Genomic DNA, 27,865 nt, shown 5'->3' with positions numbered 1-27,865 from the left:
TTCACCAAGAGAAGGTTCATCTCTGCCCAGCTCTTGCATGGTCCTGCCTCAGAGAGGTTCTTCTGTCAAAGAAATGGCCCACGCACGTGGCCTCTCTGACATCTGTCCTATCGGCCACCCTGGCAATGCCGGGGACAAGGCTGTGGTCAAGCCAAGGGTATGAAACTCCTGCTGGGGACATTTCCACTGTGTTGGGACTACACTATCATCCTCTAAACACGGTTTCTGACATAGACCACGAAAGGTTCAGATTTTGTCCTTTAGGTTTTATGGGTGATTCCTGCGTCTTTGAAGTTCTGTTCCCACTGAAGATGAAGGCAAATTCCCACTGATATTAATGGGGTCAGGATGTGTCCTTGTCTCTATTTTTGCTGTTGTTTCCTTTGTTGCAGTAGACCTATTCCTTTATTAAAGTTTTTGCCTGGGGGAAAAATAAAAGCCACATTACTAAATAAATTATGAAATATTTACATTTGTGAGGCCAACCCCTTATGCCTAGCTCCTCCTCCGATATTAAGATTACACTTTTTATAGAGCTGCAGCTTCTATACTGCCATTATTCCTCTGTGGGATCCAAGACCAGGAGGTGACAAACAGCAGGCCACCATGAGCCAAGTGACAGTAAGTAATATTTAGGAATGCTTGCTGATTTTGACTCAGTGCAGTGAGAAACAACTATATTAGACCCGTTGTGGTTTGTTTAGTGCTGGAGAGCAAAGTGGGATCAGAGGTGAAACCGAAGAAAATGTAAAACTGAGGAGGTTTCTAAACTAAGCTTGATTTTTACCTGAGAATAAAAGGCTGTATGTTGTAGATATATCTGTAATAATAATCCCAAGAGCAAAGTGTTAATGGCATCAGTTTGCTTATCACTATTTATGTTCTGATTATGTTCTTTTGTGTTTGTATTAATGTTTTTGCCTGCAGGTCTCAATGCCACAAGAATGAATGAAGCTAGCTTTAGTGTCACGATCTGTAATGAAATGGTCCGCAGTTACTCTTGTGAATGTTTTGCATCTCGTTTTCATTGTATTTTTGTATCACCTTTAAACCTTAACAGTAGCTTCCTCTTTTTAAAAAAAATGGTTGAGCATGTTGTTCGAATGCGTGTGGTTCAAACTGTTTAGCTTATGAATTTCTCCCTCCTAATTTTACATATTTAATGCTTTTGACTTTGCCTTGCCCCATCTTTTGTAGGTTTGGTAACAGACAGATAGCAACTTTCTCTCCGTATGTTGGTTTGTTGGGTTTTTTTTTAATACTTGGCTAAGTCACTTCAGTTTATGCCTTTCATTTTTAACTCTCTGTGGCATAGCCTGTGGAGGCTATATCTGTAAAATGGGTAAATGTTCAGTAACTATCACAGTAAATGAAACATCCTGTTAACTGGATTTCTGCACAGTTAACTCCTAATGGTTCTCTGTCACCAAACTCGAGGTCTCTGACCTCCCTGGTGTCGCCCATCCTAATGTTCCTTCTGCTCTTCCCTTGCCTTTTCTCTCTTGCTCACCTTCAGTTGTCTTGTTCCCTCTTCTCCATTTCTGCTGCAAGCTCTCCTTGCTCCCATTTCTTTGGTTCCTCACGTCTTTTGGCAGTAAAGAGGAGGGCAGGTTGGTGGGTGGCTGCGAACACAACCGTACTAATTGTCCCTGTTTGCTGTGCAGCATTTCTTCCGTGGTCTTTCCTTGCAAAATGTCCCATGCAAAATTATCAGTTCCCTCATCCTCACCTTGACTTTCATGAAAGAAATACTTGGAGTAGTTAGAAAGCAAGAGAGGAAAAGATGCAGACTTCCTTTGCACAATGCCTAGGATTTACAAGGTCAGTATGTGAAATGGAGCAGGTTTCAAAGCAGGGAAGGAAACAGTTCCTGAAATGTGTGCTGAGCTCAGGGCATTTTTAATCCCCAACGTGAAGTGGTGGACAGTGGTGATGAGCATACTCATACCAGTACAAAAATACATAAAAAACTGCACTATAGCAAGAGAAATACTGATTTTTGGCTGGCAGAATCTTAGCCCAAAAAGGAAACCTGAAAAAAACCTTGGAGCTAAATACTCTCACACTTTAGAAAATCAGAAGTAAGGAACAAAAAGAAAACACTTGATGACACGGCTTTTTAGTGAGCTTTTGGCAGGTTTTGGAATGTAATGGGGAAACCGGGTACTGCTGTACTGTGACATGCTTATTTGCAGGCATAAATACATGTGAAGACAGATTTTTGGGTTACTGTATTATGATGCAGGCAGTGTCTTCTAAAAGCTCGGTGTAAGCCAAAGCTTACAAAGTATGGCTAATTTGCATGCAAATTTCTATGATTAATAAATTAGGCAATGTTAGTACAAGTGTACTACAGTGAAACACTTGTAGCAGTCGCCAGCACTTTAGCAGGCAACATTAAATATTACGCTGTGCTCCGGTAAAGCTTTGAATATTTGAATATCAGTTTGCAGTTCCCAAGCTGCAAAGTGGTCATAGGAGGCGAAGAACGTTCCTTACTTTTATCCCTCTTACGGGAGAATCAGAATATTCACCAGATACCTTGTGTAGAAATGTCAAACAAACTCAACTGAAAAAAATAAAATCAAGATTTACTAAAATCACTTGAGTAAAAGTGTAACACAGCTGTTTATAAAAAGCAAAATAGATTTTTTCAGTCCTAATGCTTTGTATTTAACAGTCTGAGTAAAATGAACATATCAAATATGCATAGAATAGCATACTTTTAATACTGGGATAAATCAGTTAAAAACCATAAAGATAAGCATACAATGGGTCTGTATTAAAAAATTGTATTATGAGCTAGCTCCTGTCTGAGGCCAAGATCTGAAAGTCCTACAACTGATTTCTGAGTTCATATGCAGTTTCTTTTACTTCATTCATGCCAGTTTAAGGATTATGAGAAAATTCAGCAGATTAGGCCGTTAATCTGGTATCTCCAATCTAAATAGAAAAGTGTTGGATATGGCTAAGTACTCGCGGTATCGGGGTATCTAGAAAACACTGATATTGATATCGTAGCTTGAAATTTCAGATCAGGCTCTCTGCCTTGTACTATGAAGAATTTATTCCCCGCTACAAGGGTGGGTTTTTTCTACACTTTGCCTAACATAAATTTCGATTCATCTCCATTCTCATTTTTAAATTCTTGTCTTTTTAAGAAATCTCTTGTGAAATTGAAGAAGTGCATCATATTCTTGCATCACATTCTGAACACAGTTAGGCTTTGGCTAACACCGAGCTTTTAGAAGACGCTGCCAGCGCTACTCTGTCTCCCGAACATTTTACCCAGGGCATAGGCAGTTTACACGTTTGGAAATAATTACTATACTAAGTACCCAGTGATGTATCTTTCCCAGAAACTGAAAATAAAGGTATAAAAGATATCCACACAATAATTTATAGGTGTTAATATATGGGTGTAAGTTTCTCTGGGGATAATTATGTGACTATGCTAATAACGCCAAGGATGCTTTGATACCTTAAAACAAATTCTCACAATGATGTTCTTGAGCATTTCCTCACTGCCAGGAGTGTATATATTTAAACAGGAGAGAGGGATGAGAGAAGCCCATACATCTTCGCAAAAATAACCCTCTCCCCTCACACCGCAGGCAAGCTGAGGAAGCCCTGTTTGACACAGGCGCTTACATTAGATGTGTTTACTGGAAACTTCCCGTTTTGAGAGCAGAAAAACTACACAAAGTGTGCTGAGAGGGGAGCAGCGTGGGTGGTGCAAGGATAGCCGGAAGAATGGGCATCACTGACAGCGAAACGATCAAAACCTCCTGGGCTTTGCAGGACTTCTGTACTTTTAAAAAGTGCAATCTAGCACCCTTTGAAGCAGACCTTGCTGTGGTTCAGAAATACCTTGCGAACCTCTGTGACAAGTCCAAGTGCCAGGCTAAGCTAGCACGCCTTGGAGAAGGGAAGGTTCCCAGCTCGTCAGAGAAATTTCTCCCAAAGCTTCCCTTGACTTGCTGGCAGACAGCTGGCATGGAGCCCCAGGTGTCCTTGAGAAGTTCCCCAATACACTGCTTGTCACTCCCACCGTGAGGGCTCAGTGTATTTTCAGTCGTTGTGGAGACACCAGAAGCAATCCCACCATAAAGGCCGCCCTCTGGAGTGGGCTCAGGCTGCAACGCCTGTGCCTGTTTTCCAGTACTGTAATTGCCCAGCTGGAATTAAACTTCACGCAGTTTCAGTTTTTACGCCTCCAAATATTTTTTTTTTTTTAGCTTTTCTTCTAGTGAGGCTAATGCCTAATCCTTTGACCTCTTGCATTAAGTCTGTGTAAAATTGCACTCTTCCAACACAGCAAACCACTACCCTAACGATCCACAGTTAACCGGTGTTACAGAAGCATGTGTTGGGATACAGGGGTCTACAGAAAAATCATCAGGGAATCTTTTGGAGCCATGACAGGGAGACAGAGTTGTGCCCTTGCTCTGGGATGGCAGTGGCAGTGGCCGTGGCGAGGGTAGGAGAGGTCCTGGTGGGTGAGCGAGTGGTAGGTGTGTATTTTGAGAGGCTGTATTGCATTTCTTGCCCCTTGCGAGCTTGTCAGGCGTGCTGGGACCAAGTCTCGGCTTGTGGAAATGATTACAAGGCAATTTATACCGAACAACGATCTCTGCTGTTGTGTTTGTTACAAACTTGGCTGCAGTACAGTAAAGTTTAGTGGATTAATAATGTCTGCTTTTGGCCTCTCCGACTCCCTCGGCAAACAATTTTCATGTATAATAAACATCCTCATTTAGCCTAACTAGAACAGAGCCCAAAGGTCAGAATAGCCATACCTGCACGCTGAGAAGAGACGAGACTCTGGCTTTCCAGACGAGACACCATCTTTCTCCCCTCTCCATGCCAGGGTCCAAGACTTCTGCCCTTTTGCAGGATCAGCTTTGCTGGGCAGGTCCCCCTGAAATTGCAGAGGGGGCAGCGCTAGTTGTCCCCTTCCGCAGGAGAAGGTCTGTCCAGTCAAAAGGGTCGCAGTGGGCAGCAAAGGCAGCACGGAGTCACTGGGACAGGCAGATGTTTGTTGAGCATATGGCATTTTGAAACAGAACAGCACATTTTAAAACTAAAAACTCTATGAATATATATATAAGATATGCAAAAATAAATATTTCACACCAACGATTGATCACAGTGCATGCTGTGAGGGCATGTGAGGTCGAGTAAGTGGCGTGTGGTCAGGCACAAGAAGCCTGACAGTTACAAACCCTTTAAAAATCCGTATGGTTTATCTTGATTATCAGTCTCTTTCAAGAAGCAAAGAGTCTGCCCATGTTTCATAAAGTGTGTAGTGGAAATACCAGGATATGCAAATATGGAAGTTACACAATGAAAGCAAAACCGAATTAAAAATGTTTACAGTCAAAAAATGAGGGAACCAGAACTGCAGCCTTTTTATTGCTACACCACTGAAATGAGTGTGTGCACAACCTGGCTATTTAGGTGCTTGTAATTTTGTATGGTACAACCGTTTCTCTCCATCTTCCCACTGCTGTTTATGCCTCTTCAGTAAGAGCTAAAATGGAGGCTACCAATCTTGGGTATAATGAAAGAGGAATGTTGTAAGTAGTCTTGTGAAGCTTTATGAGAGCTATCGATTGATCAAATAATTAAGAATAACAGTCAGCACTTGACTTTAAGCGATGGACGGTTGACTTTTAGCCTGGGGAGAAGGGCTATAGCAACACCGTTGTGACAGCCGGTGGATGGAGGCTCTTTGCTATTGAACTCTGTGACCCAAATGCTGTGGCTGAGCATCTACCAGAAGAAATACAGGTTGTGTCATAGGCCCAGGTGCCCTCTGATGCACCACGGTGAACCTCACCAGCAGTGTCTCCAGTGAAGGATTTCTCGCCGTTCCTGTACACTGAGGTCATGCGTGGGCAAGACAATAAGAGTTCAGACAGGTTAGGTTAGGTTAGTGTCTGCCATGAAAAGGTGGACAAGAGAAACGAATTTTATCTTGGATATCTGAGCGATGTCCTACCTTCCCACTGCTCAGCGTTCTGTGTCACTGGCAATTTTCACTGCCACAAATAGGTGTTGCTTGACCACAGCTGGTGAAACAACGAAAAGTGGATATGTAAAACAATTTGACAAGCATCAGAGAAAAAACATTATTAAGCAAATTATTTATCCAATGCTATTTGGTCATATGCAGGGAAAAGAAAAAGTCCTGTTTTGTGCAGAATATCTAAACTATCTACATTATTTTCACTGAGCTATGAGACTCGGGTTTGCCTTCAATCCAGATTGACTAAATATAAAATCTATTCCTGGGCAATTCTCCTCATTAAGCAGGCCAGATACATTATTTTTATTTCTTCAAGAAGCATGCACAAATGTTTTCTGAAATTAATTTGTTTGGTACTTTGTACACTTTGTTGTTTGGTTGATTTTTCAGGGTGAAAAGGGAAGGAAATCTTCGACAACTTCTTGCGGTTGTGGGACATTTCTTTTTATCTACTTCCTTTTAAGACACTGTTGTGGAGAATCAGTGGTATGGACTATGAACACAGCAAAACAGAAATATTAGCGGGACAGCCAACTCTTCAGACTGGAGTTTATATTAGCAATTCAGAAAAAAAAATACAAGTGAGATATAACCCTATAAATATACTTAGGAACGTGTTAAATACAGATACATTTTTGCTGAACCCAAGAGCGTATCAGGATTTTGCAAATTAGCTTTGTCTTTGTAGCAAGTCCACGCAAATTTCAGGTCCTAAGCCTGAGACTGGAGGTACTGAAAATTAACAGCCACGTTTGTTGTAGTGTGAAAATGTAGGTGAAATAACATCTTCCTTCAAATATTTTCTTCTCTTTTCTTTTTAAATTTTTTCCTAATTGTCTCCATTTTTCCTTTGGCAGCTATAAAACATTGTAACCAACCACAAATAACCATAAAGATGGGAGAGGGAAACTGTAAACAGACCATTTTCGCTCTTAATTTATTTTGCTTATTCAGATTTTGGACATGTTTATTTGTTTATAAGATTGCTGTACATGAATAAAAGCACTAGAAATACTCCCAAGCCATTGGTTACAAATGATTTAAAGCTCATTTCTTCTCTAAAAATTAATCATGTAAAAATGAAGCCTTCCTGTCCACAGATCTACTTGTCTCCCTGTCTGTATCCAATTATGTCAGCTCTTTAAGAGATTCACCCCAAACTGAGCAGAAATGCCGTGACTGATCTCAACGGCGCCTGGAACGCGGGGCGATTTTGAAGCATTTTGGGGTACCTTTCTCCTGCTAACTGCCCAGCCCCGACAACCTAGCTAACGAGACAGATTTCCGTTGTTCCTCCCATCCCACGTCCAGCACCACTCACGAGTTCCCCTGGGGACGCCTGCGCACGGCTGCTCACAGCTATGTGCTTTGGTGCAGCCTTGTGCAGCAGCGTCTCGGCCGAGAGCCGAGGAGAGAGCGGAGCGTGGCTCAGCACACGCAGAGCCTGCTGGTCCAGCACCCAGAGAAAAACAGCCGTAATTTACCTGCAAACCGTCTGCTTTTATAGCTAAGAAGGTGAAGGTCTAACACATCTGGCAACTGACAGGGCCATTTTTCAGAGTGAAAATATAGTTCAAGGGAGACGTTTCCTACGCTTTCTATGTAACGAGGGGCTGTGCTGTTTGGGAGGAACGGTTCGTTATATCAATGTGGAAGCATCAGTGCAACTCTCGTAGTGGATTATCAAATGTCTGAAGGCTTTGTAGATGTGTTCGTGCTGCGTACAGACGAACCCACCACTTCTCCAAGCTTGCTCGGCAGCACGGTTTAGGTCTCCGATGCAGGTCCACTGATCTTTGTATTCCCTTGAAACAGCCCATTTGGAATGATCGTTAATGGAATAAAAGGTGGAATTCAATGGCGTCCCTATTAGGTTTATGTTGTAGACGTGGTAGTCGAGAGAGCAATTTGAGGGAAGTTTTTGGCCGGAATGCTGCCAGGATTCAGCCAACAAATCGGTCTTCAGTTCCTGAGCCACCCAGGCCACGTAGATATCTGTTGAATAACACAGGGTGTGGGAAATTAGTCTTTCGCGTTCCTTCATTTAAGAGGGGACTGGAAAGCATCACCTAGACTGGGCTCATTTAATTCCAATGCATAAAGTGGGGCAGAAGGGATTTTGCCCCCTCCCCCTATTTTGACTTTTGTTTCAGAAGTTCATTTCTACTTTTGCTCCTTCTCCTGGAAAACCTGTTACAAACAATCAACAGGAAAAAAAAAGGAAAGGAAAAAAAATTTCAAGCCTTCTTCACAACAACAAAAAAGCAGATGATTCGAACCCCATTTTTGTTCTTTGTTGTTACTGTTGAATAGCAGGAAATAAGTTTTTTGAAAATCCCATTATTGAACACCTTAAGAAGGTGTTTGAAGGACCAGACAGCTTTTTGTTTTGTGGGGCTGAGAGAATATTATGATGGGACACCTTTCCCTGCCCTCTGTTACATTTATTTCTGAAGCTGAACTTCTTTTTTCCCCTCGAAGAAAATACTAATTGTGAAAGAATACATTAATCATTTATTACTTACTTGAGAATGTGTGATAGGTAGAGCAACAGGTTCTCTTACCATCTATGTACAAGTGTGACTTCGCAAAGTGGAGAAAGGTTTCCCCGTGAGCTGACTGGAGTTTGGAGAGGTGGCGCAAGGGGACCGAGGGCAGCCTGGACCCTGCACAGAGCTTCTGCAGATTTGGGAGATCAGCTTGGAAGATGTTAGGGATGGAACAGCTGTAGATTCCTGGATTATAACTCAGCATTTGTTGGTCTGAGAAAAACCCAAAGAAATGAACACGTGCAGAATTAAAATGGGTTAAAGCGAAGGAATCAAGAGAGTAAAGTTCTGCCTTGGAAAGGAAACCTAAATCCTTCTTAATCTTCACAGCCTATCTCCTGGCGGAGTTCGGTGTCAAAGTATCTTATTTTGGCAACCAAGACCGTGTTTAATTGCTTTGCATTCTGACTGGCCCTGCAGCACGTAGACGGGCTGGGAGAGTATGCCCAGGTTTTTCCACTTGCACCTCATTATTCTTAGCAGAACTGTTAACCCGTGGTCTCAGTCCACTGCCACTTCCATCCATGCTCATCTTCAAGCCTCTAAGCACACAGTGCTCAGACGGCATAGTAAATTCAAGCCTGTCCGTACTTACAGGAGTAGTTTCCAGTCAGTTACAGATGCCAAGCCAAATGCAAACAGAAGAGCTGCCAAAGGGTCTACTTTGGTTTTAGGGAGAACAGAGCTTGACTTTCAGCATCTGGATTGAATTAGCAGAAGAAAATGACTTTTCTGTACAGTGCGCAGCTTAACTGTAGAAGTCCTTGCCATGGATATGGTAAAGAGCAAGGGAACAAATGGGCTCATTAGATGAGTTCATGGAAGACCAGTCCATCAGGAACTTTCCAGTCTTTCCGGCTCAGGAAACCCCTGAACCACAGACTACCAGAAGCTGGGAGGACAGCGCAGGAAAAGCATTACTGCATGGCTCTCATTTTCTTGTCCTCTTTCCCTAAACACTTGCCTAGATGCGCTTCCACAAACAGGAACCTGGTTTAGATAGCTCTGGGGTGTGGCCAGCCTGGCCATTTGCACAGCTTATGTGTTTCATTAACACCATTTGAGGCTTCTAACTGAGAAGAGAGTGACAAACTGTGTGAAAAGTGTTAAGGAACATACCAGTATGATTTCTTATAACGCCTTTTGATAGTCCCTTTTCAGGATTCCAGTACCAGATATCACTGTCAGATTGTTCTGAATCTTATGGGTATAGATTTCTTTTTTATTATTATTATTTTTAGTATTGGTATTTTATGTGGCAAAAGGTACCTGGGGAAATTCTGGGTGATATTTATTCCATACTTCATATTTCTGACGTGTCAAGGCTACTACTCCAGCTCAAGCAGCGGTTGCCTTACATTTTTAGAACTGCAGACGACTGCAGCTGAATGAGCGATTACTGTTAAAATTTATTAAGTTTATATCTCCAAAGCATTTTGCATGCATGGACTGAGTTTACCCTTGATATGCACTTGTGACTATTGTTATCCCAATAGTCCCCATGGGGAGATGGAGACAGAGTGGAAGAGTGAATTTCCCACATTCGCACAGGAAATTGTTGGGTAAACATAACTGAAGCCAAGAACGCCGTTTCCAGGCCCCGCTTCGTTTCCCAATCTGACAACAAAGGACAAGAACAAGCACTTTTTGAGGCGAAGCCTCAAGGAAAGCAGTCAGAGAGGTGTGGTGGGGCAAAGGCTTTCTTAGGGAGAAGCTTTTCATACCTATTTCTGTGAACTGGTCATATTTGAAGGTTATACAGATGGCAGTCTGTCCGTAGGATTCCCCAGTAGCTGGATACTCATAACCATCCTCAGGGGTGGGAGGGAACAGGGGCACGCTGTGAATCACCCAGAAGCCTTGTGATTTGTCCAAGAGCAGAAATCCTGTCAAAGAAAAGTTACTGCAAATGAATTAAGGGGGAAAAAGCCCTGAGATGATACATCTGTGTCCTACTTTGCATTTGCTGCTGCAGACACCACGCTTCAATGTGTTAATGTCTACAGTAAACTGGCTCTAGAGTAGATTAATCGATTATAGGAGACAGTAATATCGTATTAAAATTGCATTAATTCTCTCCTGCATAGCCTAACTCAAACTGTCACCACTTTTCCTTCGAAAAAAATACTTTTCAAAACCTTTTCTCTTTCTCTGCTCAAATGTTATCTTCAAAAAATCTGATGATTTAGAGGCTGTGACCCTCTCCCCACTGCTCATTTTCCTTCCCTTCATATATTCACTGTGTAAGGGGAAACGGACTCTGTCGACACCGCATCTTCTTCCCCAGACCAAATTCTCCTCCACGGGGAAGCAGCAGAGAGACGGGCTATGCCTCCCCCTGCAGCAGGGTGCTCCGGGGAGGAGCACGGCTCCCGAGACGTCCCTATTGCTGCAGCCTGGAAATACAGCCCTGCAAAATATCTTCATCCCAGAGTCAGGCTGGGCAAACCCCATCTGCTTCCTCAAGGAAACATTTAGACCTCCACTGAAGTTTACACTTATTTGAAGTCTTGCTCTACTTTAACTGCATACTTTAGCACTTCCATGATCTTGGCAGCAGTTTCTTGCCCCAGAGAGAGAGTTTGGAGGGGTTTATGTTTAGGGTGCCTTTCCCTTCACATCTTGTACTGCTGTTGCCATTAGGTTCAGGACGATGTGGTCTGTGCTCGCCGAAAGGAGCTAGATGAGTTTCAACTCTTGAAAACAAAGGGCCCATAAGCCCTAAGAGTTCAACACAGCACAGGCATAGCAAAACCGAAACAGAAGCTGCAGCACGTATAACTATACAACAAACCACGCATCATGCAAATCATTCTCCAGTTTTGCTTTAGGCAGGAATTTTAGATATGCAGATAGACAAACAGACAAGTAGATGCTATCCACAACTTTAGAAAGGAGAAAATAGTAGCTTGGGACTCTCCCCGTACCTTTGGTGTGTCCTCTTTTCCACCCATCGGAGTCTGATTCAGGGACCTCATCGTTGTATATCGCATATGCAATGCTGTTCCTCTGCAGGAAAACACACATTCTGAAACATGACATTCAGTAAAAGGAAGGCATTTAAGTGAACATCTGCTGGGAACAGAAAAAAGAACTCAGGACTTCTCTGTGTGAACATCACGAGCCTAATCCTTCTCCCAGTTCAGCTGACACAGTCTCCGCAGAAGTGACAGTAAAATAAACCTGAAGACTCAGCATTAGGGTCCCGGTTAATATAAAGTGGAAGTTCTCTCAATCATTGCAGTAGCCCTTCCTTAAGGGGTCGAATATGCTCACTAAGACAATTTACATGGGTTTATTGGGCACTCGCTTGCAAAGAAGTGCTCCCCCCCTTTTTTTTGTGCCTCTCTCTGATTTAGCAACCAGATCCGGTGAAAATGTTTGCTGAGGAAAAATAGACAAGTGTTCTTATGAAGGACAAGCATTAATACTTTTTTGCAAAATATTTGCATATGGCCACACCTTATTCCCCCTGAATAGAGAACTTCAAAGGAGCGGTGACGTGTTTCCCCTCCCAATGTATTTTGAGTTTGTAAACAGTTTATTACAATTACAGCAAGACCTGGAATCGGACAGTTGATCGGATTGCCAATATTTGACTGACTTCTGGGAATCTCTTCTACATAAAAATTAATGACACCCTACCAGTAGCCCGCAGCAGAAATGCAAAGACACACCCAGACTCCCAAGAATACTATGTAGATGGTAAAAAAATAACTATAGGCAGATCTTGCGGTATTTTATAATCGCTTCACACAAATATAAATAAGGTGTCTGACTGCGGGGGGAAAAAACAAGGCCTAACAAGCAGCGTATCGCTGTGTCTGTAACAGTCACCATTGGTCCTGGTCTGAGTTCACAGCCAGTTCACAGCTTCAGACGTTGCTCAACATGAATTGCAGAGAAGCCGCCAAAGGGACTATGTACCAACGCTCATCTTTTTGATGGGCAATACTTTAAGTGTATGAAAGGCTTGACTAGAAATTAGAAATTCAAGGATAATTTATAATTGTAGCCAAAACTGCAAATAATCTGCCCAGCTGTCAAGACACTCCCCTTGACGTGTTTTAGTAGATCTAGTCGGTCAGGTCCGCCCATACCTCTATGTGCTTATTTTGGCTGGTTTAATTTCATTTGCATGCAATATCAAGTAAGCGTACTAACAAAATGATAATTAAATGCCACTTGCCTTGGATTTGTACGTCTCGTATAGCTGCTTCAGTGTTTGTCCCAGAGCACCCTGTGTCATGTTGACGAGGTATTTACCGAGCTGCCACTGCGGAGCCAGGGCGTCCATGTACATGTATTCCAGCCCCAGCGTGGGAATCTCTCCTTTGGCATGTTTTGGCAACTTGTAAAGAGCAAACCTGCAACAGTGAAGAGCAATTGGGTTTTTTTACAACCATCCTGTTTGAATGTGTGAATCAGTATCTCCTTCCCAACTGAGGATTTAAGAGGAGGGTGACTCCGGGGATGCCTACGCCGGAGGGGGACCAGTGCCACCCGCGTGTGGTGTGGACGTCTCAGCCTCAGGAAGGTGACCCGGCGCAGGGACCAGCACCAGTTCAGCAGCACAGTATCTGCTGCAGACAAATTTGTTCTGCTTCTTTGCAAGCAAGGGAGGCTGATTCAGCACCAAACTCCTGTTGCTGTGGCCAGACTGCTGTTGGTACCCTGAAAGAATTTGAGGCAGCCCTGGTTTGGAGTCCCGTTTAGCCACCAAATCCCTATTGCTTCTGGTTCTGGTAGAGAACCTCAGGTCCCAAACTCAGTCTGACATTCTCATGGTCAACCCAGACACCTCCTACCAATACATTTTTATATTATATAAATACAACATTATATGAAATAGATAAAATTATTTATTAAAATTATAAAAATGCATAATGTTATATTTATACATATTAAAACCACAAAATAAGTATAAAGCCATGTGATAATTGTTGTTCCAATCCTACTTTTCATAACAGACTCACACTCTGCTGAACTGTTGCAGACTGCAAACCATTAGCCAGAAACACAAATCTTTTCAAAATTGTAGAGTACTCAGTATTGTCAGTAAATGGCTCCGTTCATATTAATGTCCCTGATGAAGTAAACAGGTTTTCCCAGTGCACAAGTCCATGGGATTAATTGCAATATAATTAATTGAGCCACTTTCTTTGAGTGCTGTACTTGAGTAATTTGTTATTTATGTCAATAGTAAGAACTGAGTGGCATTATTTTCAATCCTATACTATTTACCAAAAACGCAGCCTGACTGTGCTTAACGCTTCAAGTATATCAGGAGGAGCGAGCCTTGCCCAGTTGATTTACAGTCTCAAACTGGTCAAAAAAAGGCATCCCCGAAAGCAAGTAAGAAGTGGTAGGAAAGCACTTTGCCAGAGGAACACTTAATCCGTGGGAAACGTACATGTACAGGCAGAAGAGAAACACACACCACTGGTGATCCTGGTAGTCCACCTGCGTTGCCACTGACTGAGTGATGTTCCTTAAATATCTCAGGGGAAATTGTTGCTGATGACAGATCACAGAGAAGAGAAGGAAGTGATTCATACAGCAAGGCTGGGGAGAGCTGTCCGTGCACGAGGAGTCACAACAATCCCTTTATTTGAAATGAAGATTTGGAAAGGAGAGGACTAGCAGTAGTTACAGTAGTACAAGCTGATGAAGAAATTAGCGTACGAAGCCTTTCCAAACTGCTTTGAAATGTATCGGAAGATTTATGGTCTCGGGGTGTTCACAGCCTTGCACCTGACAACTAGGTGTTAGCAGGTACGCTTACGGAAATGCTAGTAGTTGAGCTATCAGTAAATTGCCTGGCAGTTCCCAGTGGATACATGTTTTGGCCCTTTCCAGAAAGCCAGCTGAGTTTATTAGCAATTAAAGTTGTATAAAAGTCTTCACTGCTATTTGTGCACAGGAAGTTTCTCAAGAGCTTAGGCATTTGTGGGAGCAGACTGAAAGTTATTTTCCTGAGAACCAAGAAAAAGCAAATTGGTTTATATCCGACTAGCATTATCACCTTGTTTGCTTGTGACTGAACGCAAACTTACTACAAATAATCACATCTTTACTTCTTCCCCCCCTCCCCGCCCCCCCAAAAAAACCCAAACAATGTCCATCCGTGGCTTCAGTCCTTGGCTCAACACTTCTCAGAAAGCAGAGTTTGGGCTTTTACTTGCATGAAAAGCTTCCCACAGAATACAGTGAGTTTGGATGAATAAAGGAAAGACTTTCTACCCTCCTTAGAGAGCCGATTCTACGGCCATTTGCTCTGGTAGCCCCCGCACGAGGTGCAGCAGAGATGACGGGACGAGCTCCCGAGTGGAATGAAAACACGGGGGGGGACTTTTGCCAGTCCAGGCACTGCGTGTGGGTAGGAACTGCAGGCACGGCTGGGGAGCGCAGATGGCATCAGGTCAGATAAGGCAAGTGGTTCCTCCGGTTTAGTGGCAAATGAAAGGGTGCGTGAATACTAATAACGAGTAATTATGGAATATTGCAGGATGAAACCACTGAATAGTAGGAACTCGCATAAAGCTCTTGCTAACTGAATATAAAACCCGCAGTGCTGTTTGTTTGAAAGGGCATCGACATCTTTTGGTTAAGAGGAAGCTTTTCTCAGCAGTTTCAGTTCTGCTTCTCCTATCAGCTTCACAGCAACCAAATCCAGAATCAGGCAAAAGCTGAATATTTCTTGTCAATAAACTAAGATGACCCCTGCAGATAGGCAAGTTTCTCTTTCATTTGATCATGGCACATTGGAAAGAAAATCCCTCAGGTCCTCCCTGCTAAAATTGCAGAAGAGAACATAGCTTTTTACCTGTGCAGACCCCCCTGCTCCCATCTGGAACGGGTCCCACGTCGCTGGTGTTCACACGCATGGCAGCACAGGTGAATTACTCCTAGTCACAGCTTTGAAAGAATTTCTCAGAGAATTTGGATACAAAAATTGTGTTCACTTAAGAAATAGATGGTAAATGGGTTTTTGTTTTGGTTTGTTTGTTTGTTTGGGTTTTGGTCTGGTTTTTTTTTTACCTTTAGCACACACAGACTCATTCTGCAAGGAATAATTGCAGTTTGCGGAGAAATGAAATTTGTTACACCTTTAAGTTGGGGAGCTGCACCAATTAAGAATCTGGTTCCTGAAAAACTCACATTGTCCAGAAGAGCCTTGGCAAGGGTGACAAGTCACAGGGATGGACCGGACCCTCATACGTTTGATGCTATGCCAATAGAGAGCAAAGCCGGCTTTGTGCCCCTGCTTGAGTAGCCTGCCTGCGGTGTGAGGAGCCCCTGCCTTCCCTGCAGTTAGCTCTGTGTGCAAGGGAAGGGACGTGCAAGAATAGCACCTACTTCTTTATCACTTGTATCCAAACTAATCATCGTTCCATGAGAAAGCCACTTTTCTTTTGAAATCGGTTGATACTTATCTCTGAGAGGCTTCCGTGCTCTTTTTTAAGAGCCCTCATTTCACTTTTTAAACCTGGGTTGGATATTATGTCATTATACTTTGCGCTTTTCATCTTCAAAGCACATTAATCCAATTAATCATTTAATACCCAAACTCGGGCTCACTGCTGGCAGTGGGATGGTACCAGCTCTAATGCGCCGGCAGCTCCGGCGGCAGGGAATGACCTCTGCTCCTCAGTCACAAGGTGCAGATGGTGCTTTCCCACACTGCCGCCCCCGCCCTGCGCCTCTCCCGCATCCCTCTCCCGCATCCCTCCCCGGGGCAGCTCGGCCTCCGCTCCCCCTCGGCGACGGCAGCAAGAGGACAAGTCCCACCACGCTGCTGTTCGGGTACGAGCGACGAGGCTAAGGGCGAGATACGGATGTTTTCTCTGCTCGGCACAGTTCCCTCAGCCAGATGAGCCGCGTGCTGGAGCCCTGGCCCGGGCCGGGCACCCCTGGGGCTGCCGCTGGCGAGCGCAGCCTTGGCACCCGAACACAGGTTATGCTCCCTTTGATGATGAGACACGAACGCTGTGTAAACCGGTGATTATTTTGCAGTTAGTCATAATGCAGTAGGGTGGTTGGTTCAGTGAAATGAAATCACATTTCAATAACTTATCCTAGGCTTTCCAAATGCAAAATCCAGCTACTACTCACAGGCAAACAGGATTAAAACAGCGATCGCTATGCATTACTTCTCAGTGATCTGCCTACTTCACGCGGTTTAATCTCAGGTGCTATTTCCTCACCCAGCGTTTCTCCCCTGCGCGGTATTTACTTACCAATCGACTGTCTCTCCGTCTTCGTTCCTGCAGGAGATCTCAGCTGCCCACAGGGGCACGGAGGAGAGAAGCAATAGCAAAGCAGGGTGACCCCATGCAGATCCCGCAGGCATTTTGGTTTCTCGGCTGCACAGGACGAACGCTGAGTAGGCTCTAAAAGGAGAAGTTGTGTTGCAGTAGCTGTCAGCTCCTGCTGTACGATGCAGTAAGCACACCCTGGGCGGCTGCCTGGGACGGCAGAGCCAGCCCGGGAAGTTGGGCTCCCGCTGCAGGGACAGCTGTCGGCGGCGGGGCCAGGGCTGCCGGGAGCCGCTGCTCAGGATTTCTTTGGGCAACAAAAAGGCAAAACGACAGTTGTCAGGTTATGTTTTTGAGAAAACTTACCTTCGTATTTCAGGAGGTAGCATTTTGGCTAGTTAAAATATTCACGGTATTCTGCTTTAAAAAAAAAAAAAAAACAAAAACCTGCAGATACTGAAACCCTTTTTGTTTTCTTTTTAGTGCTGCATGACTGACATATGAATTTTTTACAACTATCTGAAAAAAGCTCGGTGTTCAGACAAGCAAAACAAAATCATTTCCATCTCACTACTTCTCCATCCAGCCCTTGTAGCGAGCACAAGCCTTTGCACCGTTCCTGCAAAGAGGGTTTCTGGTGAAGCGCTGAGCCCTGCCCGGTTCTGGCTCTGGCGGTGGGGGCCTTCATTTGTCAGTGGGGATTGAGCCCGCAGCGACTGACAGTCAGAGAAAATGCTCTGATCTCTGAGCCACAGTAATTTACTTACAATTAGTTGTTTTTTTTTTTTAATTATCTTTTAAGTGCATTAGCATTTCTCTTAGGAAGAAACATGTCTGAATCGAGCAATTTTACATCTGATAATCTTTTAGCAACTCACACATAAAAAGCTTCAATTTATATTTTGGTGTGTAAAATATTCTTTCTCCTTCCTCATTATGCTTACATTAGAAGGTGCTGATTTACATTAAAAGATGTTGATACCAAGTATGGGATTATTTCAGCCTCAGGGAAAGTCTAGTGCAACAAGCTCTGGATGTTTTAGCATAACAGAAATCCTCACAACCTTCACGGTATTTTGTCTCCTTTCTAGTATAGCCTCTCCAACGCTGTAATAGATGTGTAAATCGGGTGTGTTTGACAGAAGCAGGATAACACTGAATAGGGCTTAGCGCAAACAAAGCCAATGATCCCAGAAAGCCAGGATTTTGGAGGTGTGGATCAAGACCTGCTCAGACTCACTCCTGATCCCTTTTGTGGGAGATCATACCTGTCACACAGTTCTGAGGAAATGCTTTCGACCAGCCCAGCTTGGTCTGTCTTTTCTTCTTGCTCTCGGGAATTGCAACATGCATAGAGGGGGTAATAAAACACACAACATGCCAAGAACGTGACAGCCGCTTCCATTTTCTGTTTGGGACTTCTGCCTGCTTACAAAGCAACCTTCCCACCCCTCACGGAAGAATTGCTTTGATACCCACCGCTTCCACTCAGCCTCGGAGCAGCAGGTCCCCGCGCCCCTGCGTGCCTGACGGGGGGCAGCCCTGGGGACACAGAGTGCTCACTGGGCTCTGCCTGCTAACGGGGGGCTCCGATAACTAATCCTCTGCTAAAGGATGCTGACTGCACTTTGCATGAAAACGGAGAGGGCTCAGCGCATCGCACATGTGGAGCCTGGCAGTGGTTGTGGGAGCTGGGAGCCGGAGGAGTAGGAGGTAGTGAAAGTCTGTTCTTGGTGCCAGGGAAAATCGGGAGCTGTATCTGGAGAGGCGCCGCCCAGCCTGGCAGAGCCGGCGCTGGTGGAGTGGCTGCGGAGGGCGCGGGTGTGAATGCTGCCTGCCCTCTGCACGGCTGTACCTGTGGTGACTGAATGCACTGGGACACTCTGGCTTCAGAAAGAGATGGTGGAGGGAAGACTCAGTGAAGGTCCGTATAGTCAGGAGTAATCCAAAGATGATGAACAAGAGAGACTAGTTCGCTGTTACTCACGTTAAATGATCTGCCCCCCATAAAATGTTAAAATTCTATCACAGCTGCTACTAATGCAGTAATATCTTCCTAAAGCATTTTTTCTTCCCATCAGGACTTTGCAATTTATAATGGAAATATTTTCATCACAGGTAACCACAGAAATAAAGACCATAAACGTCGGTTATGTTTCATTGACTGAGCATAACCCAGGCTTCCACTGAGTTCCCTTACAACTGTCACGTATTTTCTCTGCAGATCAAGGATGTAGAAGTCCTCAACTGCGAATATGGCAGGAACACAATTAAGTTCCTTCGCCTTCATAGAGAAGGGAAGAAGCACTTTGTTAAAGAAGTGGAAGTGTGCACGCATCTCCGGCTGACTTCTGCTCAAGAGTACCTGGACGGAAACAACTCTCTTGTGATACCTACTGACACCATTAACAATATTGTCCTTGTGTTGGCCAAAAAAAATGGGGTATTTTTTATTTTTTAACTAGCCTTGCTGTTTCTTATGACTTTGTTTGGAAGTGTTCGTTATACTAACTTTTTATTTTCAAAATGCATCAAAAGAATCTCTCCCCCCATCGGCATGTCAGATCGGCACTAAAGTCACCTTCAGTGATTTGGGAGAGAATTTTTCCTCCTTCAGTGCTTATCCTGCGAACTCCTCTTTAGTTTTCCAAAGCCTTTTTTTCTCACAGAGCTAGCAGTTTTTTTGTAGATTTGTCATATAAGATCCATCTTTTTTTTTTAATTTAATAGCACAAAATACTGCATTATTCCTATATAGCACTTTTAAACAGAAGGTGTCAAAGTATGTGAGACTTCTCTTAATTCTGTTGACTTACCTCCCTCAATTGCGTCTATCGTAATGACAATCTGGAGCGCAAATTCTCTATCATCTCAGTAATGAAATCCCATCTTTAGCCTGTAAAGTTTAATCAGAATATTGCTATGATTATTTCAGCATTATATCCTCAAAGCGTAAGGCTTCTGTAGCAGTTTCTCTCAGTCCAGGGACTGCAGCTCACTATACCACAGAACGGGAGATTTTTGATGTGACTCTGTAGCTGCTATTTGCAGCGTGTGCTACAGGCGGATCAAATGACTAGGCACAGTGCGCAAAGCCAGAATTGAGAGAAATCTGTATTTTTAACAACATTGATCCTTCCCAAACATTCACAACAATCAGAACAATCTACTTCTGTACACGAGGTAATTGCTTCTTTCTAATAATACCGTTTGCTGTCTTAGATCTCAACTTTAGAACAATTCGCTACAGATATCTGCAACCACTTCATGACAACATTTTGCCAAGTGGCGTACGTCAAAACCTATATTCAAGAAGTACCATGGCAACGTCTACATGAGGTATCTAAAATACTAATGCATTCAGTTTGTTTATGCTGGAGCCATTTGTCACACTCTTGGTTCATGTTTTCACGTTAAGATGTTATTTACTGCACTTGTACTTACATGTCTGCTCTAAATTGCAGAATGGCGTTCCCCACATCCACTCGTTTATATACGTTCCTGATGGGATCCGCTTTTGTGAAGCTGAGCAGTGCCGAAATGGTGAGAAAAGAATTTGCAACTTCCCCTACTTCTCTGTAAATATTTCTGCCGATGAGAGATGAAGATGGCTTTAGAGATAGCGAAAGGTGTTACAGGGCTTACAGCATAGCCAAACCTCTCCAGAGGTCTAAAACAAAGAATATTTTTATAGTCTAATTTTGCACTCCTTCATCTGAGACATGGCTGAAAAGCTAATGTAGCTCACATTTGTATGTATATCCTAAACATATACTAGTTCCAACAGCACATACAACAGAACTGCTATGTATTGTCACAGGATTTAATAGCCTTCTGAGAACGGTCTGCTCACTTTTTTACATTATGCTATATTCTGCAGTCTCACTATTATCATTACCCTATAGAGAATATATCATGAAACCACACTGCTGTTGGCCAATTGCCTAGTTTGCAGTTATTTTCAAAACCCTGTCAGCATGCCTTGGTTTTATTTCTAAGAAAGATGCCATTTCATCGCTGCAAGTCAGGCTGGCTTGAACATTGTGAGCACTCGGGTCTACGTGCAAACAATTTTTCACATGAAAATACTTCAGAGTGTGCTTACTACTTTTGCATGCCATGTGTAAACAAAGCACCGTTTGGCTTCACTAAGAGTTTTGTGATACTTAAAAGACATAGGCTTTCAAGCTCAACTGTCTGTCCATAAATTGGCATTCCAAAGGGAATGTAAAAATTATCTCTTGCTATGACTCAGAAGAGCGTGAGTTCAATCTCACTGTGTTGGTGTTTCATTTAACCCGTCTCTCAGACTACTGGGAACTGAGCTGAGACCACTACATTATTTCACACAGCGGCTTTAGAGGTTTTAGGCACTAGTTCGGTATCTATCTATTACTTTCCTAATGTAGCCTGGAACTATTTCCCGTTCTGCCCCCTCTCCCTATTTTCCTAACGTGTCAGTGTTAGGACCGGTGGCAAGACCAGTTTCGTTTGCACACAGGACACAAGTTCTGAAAGGCTCATTTGAGCACTGTCCCTGTGTTCCTGCTGAGAGCAAAGAGAGAGCCCATACAAGTCCCCAGTGCCTCTTGGCCTAATCTTTTTTAATGTTCCTAGTCATGTTAACTACTGCTGTATTTTTGGCAGCCTCAATAGTATTGAGGTTTCTGGAAAATGTTAAGAAAGAAACCTGAATTAAAAAAAAATGAAGAAAGAGGGTTTCTGCTTTCTTGAAAAGCTGCTGCTCTTAATGTACAGATTGAATTACATTTTTCATCACCTTGAAAATTCAGCATGACATTCTGCAATTTCAGGTTCTACACAAACAAAAAGCCTTTAAGGCTTACTGAAGAAACTGCCTTTCCTTCTTAGCCTTCCCTTCATGTAGCCTGTTAGCTGTTTCTTTAGGATTCCCTGCCTAGGTGAACAATAACCAAAGAGAAGATTTTCAAATCCCTTTTATTTTTCTTATAAGAGAACCTTCTCTATCTTTAGCATCCTCCTATGCACCTATCAGCCAGACACATAAATTTATTTCTCAGTTATTCCTATCTTTCAACACTTTTCTCATCATTAAAAGAAACCTAGCGAGGCTTAATAGAATTATAGGATTATCTTTTGCCATTGTATCGGCTGATAAAAGGCTCAGAGTTTTTTGGAAACTGAAAACATCACAAGTAACTTAGCAGAGTCAACATCTGACAACTGAAGACAGCACAAGCACAAAACATGCTGAAAGCACAGCACGGGCTGTTCACCTCGAGAACTTTGCCTAGGCGTTGCACTCTTCAGTGCGAGTTTCAGGTCGATTGCTACGCAGCCAGCCAATCAGCCAGCCGCTCAGTAAATCATTCATTGCAAGGAGCTCTTTCAAACAAGGCTGTGTATTTGAATATGAGATAAATATATCTCCAGGTTCACTGACAGTATCTGCATTACATTAATACCTGTGTATTACAATCTTATACCCAAGCAATGAATTCATCAAGATCTGAACAAACCCCGGAATATCATGTCCAAGGACAGTCTCTTCTTTAGATTTTTTTTAAAGCTTTAGTAAATAACAGGGGGATGTAGCCAAAATTATAGATACACCTCTTTGGACTCTTTCAAAAACAATAATGAATGTAAACAAGAGAAGAAATAGATAAAATGTCGTTTTGATAATTTCCAGTGACAGAGCAGTTTAAAAAAACCAAACCTCTATACAATCATGTCCTTTAGAAATATCCATCACAGTGGAATTATTTCCAGTACAAATTCCTGCTAAGACACAGTTTAAAGACAGTCTGTCAGTCTTCCCAGTCAGAGGCAGGATTACTATGCACCAGACGTATTCAAGGATTAATTTTGAACTCCCTAGTGTGAGCACCAAGAGCAGCACAGAAACTGCGGCATGGGCTTCAGCCAGTGACTGTCTGTACAGGCTCTGGATAAGCCTGCGTGCCACGAAGTTTCTCTTTTCTGAATCAGCTTTTTCAGTAGCTCTGGTCAGTGAAATTTTCAGTTACCAGTTTAGTGTGCTCTAAATGCCTGACTGCTTGAAATTGTTTAGCTGCCATCCAAAAGGTTTGTCGGAAGAATAAGTTCAGGACACAACTGTTTGGTCTCTAGAGGATGATAATCCACCCATGCAGCAGTGATCTACAACAGCACATTTTATAAATAGTGGCTAAGAGCAAAAACACTGTCAGTTTGAACCTGTGGGTGGCATCTGTATCAGCGCCAGCTCCTGCTAATTAGCTGAACTGCAAGGATTTGCATTGGCTCCTCGCCCTCTCGTTCTTATGGATGCAAAGCTCACAACAGGCTGGGTATGTAAAGCGAGTTTCTGACTGAGGCTCCAAGTCTTTGTACAGAGTTTCTACACTCGTCTACATTGTTAGAAAAGGCTTACCTCACCTCTCCTGCCCTCCGCAGCCCTAGCAGCCTCTTTCATTTCCCTTAAGAGCAATTAGTAGTCCCTGAACTGACATCAGTCAGAGCCAACCTGCTGCACGTCCCAGCTCCAAAGAGCTGAGATAAAGGGTGTCCTTAACCTCTACTTTGACTGCAGGTCACTTGATGGGATTCTCTGCTTTCTAGATTGAGATCTGATTTCAGTAGTTTCTGTCTTGTTTCTTACCTTTCTGCTAACATCAGTGTACAGAAAATTTTTAAAAGTAGCTAGGCTTGCAACAGAAGCACACGATGAGTCCTGGAGAAACCGCTTCACGGCTCTGGAGCTGTCACTGCCAGTGTGCTCCAGAGATTTCTTTCTCTGCCTGAAAAGGAGCTCATATTGTCTCGTATTTTTGGATCACAGGTCCTCTGGTTCTTTTTGCTGGAATTAAAGATCTGAAACTTATGAAGACAACACAGTCTGGATTTGAAGGCTTCTATAAGAATGAACACACCACGCTTCCTGAAAGGAACGACAGGATTTTATGTGGAGAGCTCTTCTGCAAATGGTCATACGGCGAATGCAGAAATTTTGACTTTGATTGCATATGGTATACGTCAAATCAAATAATATTTACTACCTAATCTATGATCCCAAAGTCCCTCTATACAATACAGCAGGTGTAAGAGCCAGATCCGCAGTTGCTGTGCACCAGCCACTCTCAGATCTCAGAGGCGGCGCTAAGCCCCTGGTACCAGGGGCGAGAGGCACGCCTTGGGGGGTACTCCTCTCTCTGATGGTGCATCAATGGACAGTATTTAAATGGACAGTTCCACACTGTTCAGTGTTCAGTACAGAACACTTTAGGAGAACAAGCTAACAACTAATTTGTTAAATACTTTTAGCAAAACACCTATTTGTGAATTATAGAGCTGGGGGGGCTGGAATTTGGAGGTGACAGGACAAAGAAATTGTTCTTCCATGAAATCCCATGTGCTATGTATTTGTCAGAAAAGACAGAAGATTAAAAAAAAAAACAAACCACAGTAAAACATTATGGATCTAGATGGAGACAGCTGATACAAGGTTTTGTAAGAATCTGTGTTACCTCTAGGAACAAAATCCGTGAATGTATCCTTGAAGGCTTTTCTGGGCCACCCGACTCTGGGGAATATTCACCCTCTTACCAGAAGACTGTCAACCGTATCCAGATGCTCATCCTTTCCAAAGTGTCACAGGTATCTTCTTTCCTCCTGTCAATGTTTTACTTAAACAATAATAAATGTTAATCGGACCACTGAGAAGACCCAAATGAGCCTATCATTTCCTCTGACAGTTCTAAGTAAGACTGGAAACTGTTTGGTGGTACAGCTAGACGGTCTGAAAAAAATATGAACACACTGAGAAGTTCATATGCTGCTCCCCGGCTGTGAACATAATGGGGGAGAATATCACTCAGTGCTTGACAAGACGTGAGTGAAAGTGAAATGGGTGCTACAACATCGTCTACAGGTTCAATAGATTGCATTTTATCAACTGTACATGTGGGGGGGTGGGGGACTTGCATTGCTTTTCTTTACAGTGAGTGAAAAGATTGCCAGGCTGTTGGCTGAGAAGGTGCCCTAATTCATTGTCTCATCCGTTTTCATCATTTCAGGTACAGGTCATAGAAGTCATCTTGAACAACGTTTTTTATAATGTCGTCGACATGAAGAATCTAGGCTTGACCAATGACAAAGAAGTAAGTAAATGCTCCAAACACAACTCGCCTGAACTCTTTAGAAATACTTGGCCTTAAAGCATAGCAGCAGTTCTGCACAGAACAGAGTTAAAGGGAGCAAACTTTCCCCCCCGGCTCCACCTTACCTCTAAAAGAGATTTACACTGATTACAGAAGAAGGATAATTGCCTTATTGTGTTGTTGATAAAAGCTAAAGCAGCACAGTGGAATGCTTTGGAGATCAAAGGGATCTGTAACGGAGACTACCTCTGCAAAATCATTCCTGTTTTCTCCACTGAATTTGACTTTTAGTGATAACGTCAACCTGTGCAGTTTTAACCAAGCAGAACGTGTCACGGCTTCCTTTCACATAGCCAGGTAGTGTGAAAAGCTAGCCCACTATGGCTCTTCTTTCTGCTCCATTGGCAGCACCACTGAGGCCAGGGAGCATCCCTGGTGCAGTGGGGTTACAAGTAGGTCAGCTACTAGGGCCATAGGCTAACCCTAGGTGACAGAAGACCAGCACTCTAAGGGAGCAGTGAAGGGATGTTTCTGTAGCCATTAGGAGCCAAAACAGATTGGTCCAACAGTGGACAAGGTATAAGCCTGGGGTCAGGCAGAGGGTGAGCGATGTAGGGGATGAGATATATTTGCTCCTCCCTCCACAGCTGCTCTAGCTGACAGCCAGGTCCATCTGCAAGTCTGTTACGTTATCCTCACGTGACAGAGAGAAGCTGGGTTATTCCATTTTGCATCAATGGTCTATAGTCTGTTTATGCTCCAGCCTCCCTCCCTAAGTCTTGTGATTCTGCTGCCACCCAATCCTACGCTTGCCCTCCTTCAGGTGGACATTATAGATCCACTTTCACTTGAGATAACACCGAAATCTAGCATTGATATTCATAAGGGAAGGGAAGGGCCTGGGCATGATTTTGAGAGGAGGTGAATAACTGCAGTTTCTGCTCTGACGGTGCTGGTACGTCCCTGTCTCAGAAATGACCTCTGTGTTTGTGCTCATCCCCCTCAGGTTCTGGTTCCAGTGGAGGCTCCCTATGGCTCCTGCACTTGCACGCTTGGCAGGAAGAAGTTCTTAGAAGCACAAGGGCACATGCTAAAAGATGAGAGGCAAAGTCAGTTCGGACTGGCAGCTGCCCAGGGAAAATAAACCTCTTGGCTACGCTCACATCTCCCTGATAAACTTAACAGTATGGCTTTCCTATCAACGTATACTCCTTATTGGCCTCTTCCACTGCTGACTACTTTTCCCTCTATGAACTCCTGGGGTTGGGATTTCTGAAGGACCCTCAGGAATTCAGAAATCAAAGTCTGACCCTGAATCTCAGTGTGATTTGCAGATTAAAATCCCCTACGCTATTTTGAAAATCCCAGCTGGAAACATTATAGTCAATTAATTTTTAAAGTAGCTATTCCCAGACCTCTTAATGAAAAAATTAATTCGATAATGTCTGTAACATGCTTTTGACATGCAAAACCAGCAACTCTGTATATTCTATTTATTAATGTTCCTTCAGTAAAATGCATATACAGGCACGAGACCAGATTTTTCATTGACGTAACCTGTCATGACCTCTGATCTACAGAGCTGAGGTTCTGACCCAGTAATTGAACAGGGAATCAGTCAGACACCGATTTCTTTGTGAAGGAAATGAAAAAAAAAAAAAAAAAAAAGTATCATATCTCCTTTGTAGTGTGAATAGTTAGAGCTGTTGACTAATTTCTCTGCATGTATTCTGACTGCATGGCTGCTGCTGCTACTCGTCAGGCTATACAGTTACTATATAATTACTTTTATATTAATCACTGAGGTGTTTGAGGTTTTGGGCTATCTCTGTAAGATTAATTAAGTAGTTTTCTTTAGTCTAATAATCTCATCATGACTTCTAAGCAGGCAAGAGTCAACTTAAGTAACCCTATTACTTTCGGGAGGGGCAGGGAGAAAGCTAGACAGACAAACAATGCGTATCTTACTTTAGTCACCTCAGGTGAGAGCTTTGAACACAGAGATAAAACTATACAGCCAACAATTCTCATCTGGCATACTGCGGCTACCGCATTTGCAGCGGAAGTCCTGCCCAACTTCTGACAACTTCTAACCACCGCTCTCATTTTCTCCGGGCGTCATTTTCACAGACTCCATGTGACAGAGCGCAAATCCAATGGGCAGTGCCCAGAGGTACTTCTGAAAACTGCAATTCGGTTGCCTTTGCGCCTTCCCAATTTAGGCAGACCCGCAGCATTCCTCTGGGTACAATCATTAAATTCATAGGCACCAGAAACGAGGAACATGTCCTGCGCCGTGTGACATTTTGAGGTGCTTTGCAGGATAGGAACTTGCCTTGGTGAGCAGGACATAACAGATGCAAAGGGAAGACACTGTTCACAAGCCTGAAAACCAACAGAACAAATGATACCACAGAGTCAATCTGTCCCAGATATGCTGTTCTCTGGTCACTAGCCAATTCTGAAAGTTTTATTTACAACACACTTAGCTTTTGCTGGGGACATTCTTTCTTACCTTGTTGGATTGTGTTGTATTGTACTTGTGGGCTTACGTCTTGCTATTTCTGCTATTTTTAGGAGCTTGTAATTTATTAATGTATCTTTTAAGGGCAAATAAAGAGCAACATCAAAAAGCAAACTAGTATTTGACTGTTTACTAAATAAGAAATGAAACCATTTACGGCTTACATATAAATGCAAATACTGTAAGTAAAAGAAATAAGTTTTAGTGCAGCCAATTTTACCTCAAAAAGCGACCGGTCTTGTTCCAAATGACAGTTCACTACCAATTGTTAAAAATAGATGAAAAAGGATCTGGCTGAACATTTCAATACTTACCTCTTTCTAAACAAGGCAGATCTTCACAACCCAATTCCTTTCTACCTTATGAGAAACGTATTGCAT

At 43.2% G+C, this 27,865-nt stretch overlaps 2 protein-coding genes across 2 annotated transcripts; one reads left to right on the top strand and one right to left on the bottom strand.

Annotated features, from left to right (window-relative positions):
• Positions 1-595: 595 nt before the first annotated feature.
• On the top strand, positions 596-27,590 carry LOC143161428 (uricase-like). Its single transcript, XM_076340512.1, has 8 exons — positions 596-621; positions 19,063-19,281; positions 20,061-20,177; positions 20,303-20,381; positions 23,644-23,830; positions 24,335-24,458; positions 24,878-24,961; positions 25,968-27,590. The coding sequence occupies exons 1-8, from the start codon at positions 607-609 to the stop codon at positions 26,103-26,105; spliced, it is 963 nt and encodes a 320-aa protein (XP_076196627.1). The 5' UTR covers positions 596-606; the 3' UTR covers positions 26,106-27,590.
• Positions 6,311-17,252, bottom strand: DNASE2B (deoxyribonuclease 2 beta). Its single transcript, XM_076340511.1, has 7 exons — positions 17,205-17,252; positions 16,821-16,973; positions 12,770-12,947; positions 11,508-11,589; positions 10,305-10,466; positions 8,596-8,793; positions 6,311-8,026 (listed from the first exon to the last, which is right to left on the bottom strand). Exons 1-7 carry the CDS (start codon positions 17,225-17,227, stop codon positions 7,671-7,673), a joined length of 1,152 nt encoding a protein of 383 aa, XP_076196626.1. The 5' UTR covers positions 17,228-17,252; the 3' UTR covers positions 6,311-7,670.
• Positions 27,591-27,865: the final 275 nt, after the last annotated feature.

The sequence above is a fragment of the Aptenodytes patagonicus genome, chromosome 5, assembly GCF_965638725.1.
Source record: "Aptenodytes patagonicus chromosome 5, bAptPat1.pri.cur, whole genome shotgun sequence".
Lineage (NCBI taxonomy): Eukaryota > Metazoa > Chordata > Aves > Sphenisciformes > Spheniscidae > Aptenodytes > Aptenodytes patagonicus.
Note: the sequence above shows the minus strand (reverse complement) of the source record. Positions and strands in the feature narration are given on the sequence as shown.

Excerpts from the sequence above, each read along its gene's own strand:
- LOC143161428 (XM_076340512.1), top strand. Across the intron at positions 20,382-23,643 it reads AGCTGAGCAGTGCCGAAATG|GTCCTCTGGTTCTTTTTGCT; the intron begins GTGAGAAAAGAA and ends TTTGGATCACAG. Across the intron at positions 24,459-24,877 it reads TCCTTTCCAAAGTGTCACAG|GTACAGGTCATAGAAGTCAT; the intron begins GTATCTTCTTTC and ends TCATCATTTCAG.
- DNASE2B (XM_076340511.1), bottom strand. The coding sequence starts at position 17,227 with ATGCTACCTCCTGAAATACGAAG. Across the intron at positions 16,974-17,204 it reads CTACCTCCTGAAATACGAAG|AGCCTACTCAGCGTTCGTCC; the intron begins GTAAGTTTTCTC and ends TTCTCCTTTTAG. Across the intron at positions 12,948-16,820 it reads GACGGAGAGACAGTCGATTG|GTTTGCTCTTTACAAGTTGC; the intron begins GTAAGTAAATAC and ends TCACTGTTGCAG.